Source organism: Cryptomeria japonica, chromosome 2 (assembly GCF_030272615.1).
Source record: "Cryptomeria japonica chromosome 2, Sugi_1.0, whole genome shotgun sequence".
Classification (NCBI taxonomy): Eukaryota; Viridiplantae; Streptophyta; class Pinopsida; order Cupressales; family Cupressaceae; genus Cryptomeria; species Cryptomeria japonica.
The window spans coordinates 173,651,018-173,654,631 of record NC_081406.1 but is presented as its reverse complement, the minus strand read 5'-3'; the positions used below and the strand labels follow the sequence as shown (position 1 = coordinate 173,654,631).

At 34.7% G+C, this 3,614-nt stretch overlaps 1 protein-coding gene across 1 annotated transcript; it reads right to left on the bottom strand.

Moving 5' to 3' along the window:
- Window positions 1-303: 303 nt before the first annotated feature.
- Window positions 304-1,198, bottom strand: LOC131051754 (heavy metal-associated isoprenylated plant protein 39). The gene is made up of 3 exons (XM_057986362.2): window positions 1,036-1,198; window positions 869-944; window positions 304-781 (listed from the first exon to the last, which is right to left on the bottom strand). The coding sequence occupies exons 1-3, from the start codon at window positions 1,039-1,041 to the stop codon at window positions 525-527; spliced, it is 339 nt and encodes a 112-aa protein (XP_057842345.2). The 5' UTR covers window positions 1,042-1,198; the 3' UTR covers window positions 304-524.
- Between the last annotated feature and the right edge of the window lie 2,416 nt (window positions 1,199-3,614).

Sequence of the window (3,614 nt, the reverse complement as noted above, 5' to 3'; positions counted from 1 at the left end):
ATATGGGATGGCTTTAATAGTGGATTCGCCTATGTCATCATTCATGTCCATGTAACAGCGCGACGAAAAGTTCATGTGGATAACTTTTTGCGACTCATAAAATATTGTATTTTTTTCACCAGCAAAGATGTACTAGGCCTGATACGCGGAGATCTGACACTAAAATTTGCGCAATTGAGGAAGCCATTAAACTGGTTACTTAACACACTATCTTACTGTGTTCAATTTGACAAGCACAGAGCTTGCACTCCAATGGAAATTAAACATATCAGAAAATAAGTTATTTCAGAAACAAATACCTAGTTGGCTTTAATTTGTGAATAATATATTACACTCTTCCCAACAAATCTCCTCTTGTGCGCCACGTTATTTTCCGAGGCACGTACATATATTTAACTCCAACAAAACACGGCAGCTTAATATGTATATAAACTAATTAGTAGAGCAGTAAGCAACAGGTAAGGAGATTTTTTCTCTGAAGAACAAAGGTTAGAACCCGTCCTACAAAAACCCCAGATAAGAATTCAGCAAATAGTGCAGGCGTTAGGATTCTCATCATTGGCGAAACTGTAATCATAATAATAAGGCCTTTGAACATACACAACCGTTGGATTCTCTGGTTTTTCCTCTTCTTTCTTCTCATCCTTGGCAGGCCCAACGCTCTGCAGTTCAGCAAAATTAAACCCGAATTTCCTCAGTCTTGCCGTGACAAACACAGGGTCTGCTTCCCCAATTACAGTCATCTTTTTTTCCTTCATGTCCACGGCCACAGAGTCCACCCCTGCAATTCAAATATATATTCATCAGATTATGTAGCAGAATAAATCTAGGGTTAGGGTTTCAGAGCGAAAAGGAAAAGGCAGCATACCTTCTACCGCTGCAACCACCTTGAGGGCCTTCCTCTTTCTTTTCTCGTCCTCAATTGTCAATTGTAACACCATTTTCTGAAAATTTTGAACAGAGACTGTCTATCAGTTAAAATATTGACATGAATCTAGGAACTGAAGTCATTTATAAACAGCTACCTAGACTTACCTTCATTTTGATTTCTTAGAAATCGGTTTTGTTCACAGAAATCCGTGACCGCGCGGTCGTCTACTCTGCTGCACAATTTTGGGATTCCGTAAGCAGAAACCCCAATACTTGGGAGGACGATGAGTTGGGTATTTGGGAGATGATGAATAAATAGCAAGAATTTTACAATTCTTCGTGGAATCCTCTTCAGTTTAACAAGACGCTGAATTAATGGCGCGGTTTGACTGGTTTGGAGACTTGTGTGATGAGGACAGGGGCCCCAACGCGGCTTCACTTGAATAAAAAATTATTAATTGTGAGTGGAATGTAATACCACTTTCCAAGTCAAGTCAATTCAGGCCCTACAATGGTTGAATTGCAATTACGAGGATAAGATGGAATTTGGATGGCTCCAGACTTCTTCCACGTAGTAATTGACTCGCGAAAAAATCTGGCTTTTAAATTCAACAATCAACCTAAAGAAAAGATAGATTTTGAACACTTCCATGAGAAAAAACAATATTATCCCATCTAGCTTTAAGTTTTCAATATGATATAAATTTTGTGGTCTTTTTCCCTTAGAAGTACAAATGCTATTTTCGGTAGCCAGTTCTAAATGTGACCTACTTTCTCTTCCCACTACACATTATACCAACCATCTAATTTTACAAGCTACTATAGGAAGAAACATGATTTAGCCAAGGTTCATAAGGTTTATCCATGCACTTAGTATTATACATTAAATTTTATTTTTAGGATTTTCTAATTAATAGATTTATATAAAATATGTGTGATCATATGATGAAATTTTTCAAATCAATTCAATTATATTAAGTGAAGAGTACCATTTGTCCTCATGTTTCAATTATCATTCACTCCTTGCTCACCCAACCCCACATTACTAATTTTAAAGAAACCAAAAAAATGATAACTAAAAGCCCATTACTAAATTTTACGTGTACCAATAGCCACCCACGTGTACCCTTAGTAGGTAGAATTTGTAGACTTTAGTAGGATGAGTTGCGCAACTTTATTGGTATCCATAGTGCACAACTACTGGAGCATTTGTACATAAGTATTGGGAATTTTTGACGTGGTTGTAGTACACGATTATTGGGGCATCTTAAGTAGGTATTGGGCAACACTTGAAATGCCCACTTTTTGACCCTAGTGTGCATAAGGGATCACACAATGTCTCGTCACTAACTGGAAGCCAAAACAATAGCTATAAATAGTTAAGTCACAAACATAGACAACTAATTAAAAAAAATTGAAATCTGGTGTACCATTTAGGATTTGTGGGTGGGCAAAGTTAGCTATAACAATTACTCATATGATTCTCGTAGTTTACTAAGCATGATTATGGCATGTGTGCAAGTGAATGGACTCTATGAGAATTTATTTTTTCATGTCTTAGTTCATTATTGTTAGTTTTATGTGACGTTCTTTCTTCTGGTGGTAAAAAATTAGGGATCCCAATGCTTCTCTCCATCCTTGGTGGACTTAATTTGTGAATTAAATATTTCCAAAGGCATCATGACATATCACAAGATTATTTGGAGCCCTACCTATATGAATGTGTGGGTTTTTTTCTCCTTAATGCATCTCTCTTGACATACTAACTCATTTATTGAAAAATTTGGCTCTTGGTGGGATCTTGATGCCCTTTGAAGTTGCGTTGATGCTTCTATACTCTATTGACATATCCTTATTCTTATATAGTAATAAGGGCATGGCTTTGTTGTCCTTGTAGTGCAGATTTTGGTTGATCAACGAGTGATTTCACTAAGGCTATGTTGTCCTCTTCCTTTTCAAGGTGTGATACTCATCTTGACAAACTTGGGGCTAAATTGTCTTAAGAAACCCTGCGTATGCCTCCATGAAGCTATTGATTGTACGAAAAAGGGCTATATGTGTAATTTTGAGTTTAACATTAGTTGATTGGTGATAAGTTTGTAGGGTAGAGAAAGGGAGATGTTTACATATTTAAGTCTTATAACTTGTAAAAAAATTAGGAATAATTTTGACTATAATTATCTAGGTTTTATCCCCAAATGTATCATTATTTGTGTACAATACATTAAAGGAATTAATCTAATTCTTTGTCCATTGAGAATCTTGCTTGGTATTAGAATCACACTTGCTAGTTTGAGCATTGCCTCGATTAGTTAGTGTAGTCACATAAATCTGTCCACTTAATTAAATGAATATTTAGTATTTATTTGATTATTTAACCATCAATCAATAATTAATTAAATTAAAATTTAATTAATTCATCTTAACCCTCTTCTCCTATTAATTAAATAAATTATTCAATTTATTTGATTTAATTCACTTAACCAAATTCAGACCATTAATTAAATAAATAAATCATATTTGTTTAATTAAATATTCTCTCACATTAAATTTATTTAAATCCCCCAAAATCCCATCTCTCCCATTTAAATAAATTAACATTTATTTAAATCACCTTTATCCTCCACCCACTTGCATTTTCCTACAAATGCAAGTTGCACAACTATTTTAAATAAATAAATTATTTATTTAAAATCCTATTTATCCTCGCCCACTTGAAACCTTTAATGGTTTCCCTTAAAGTC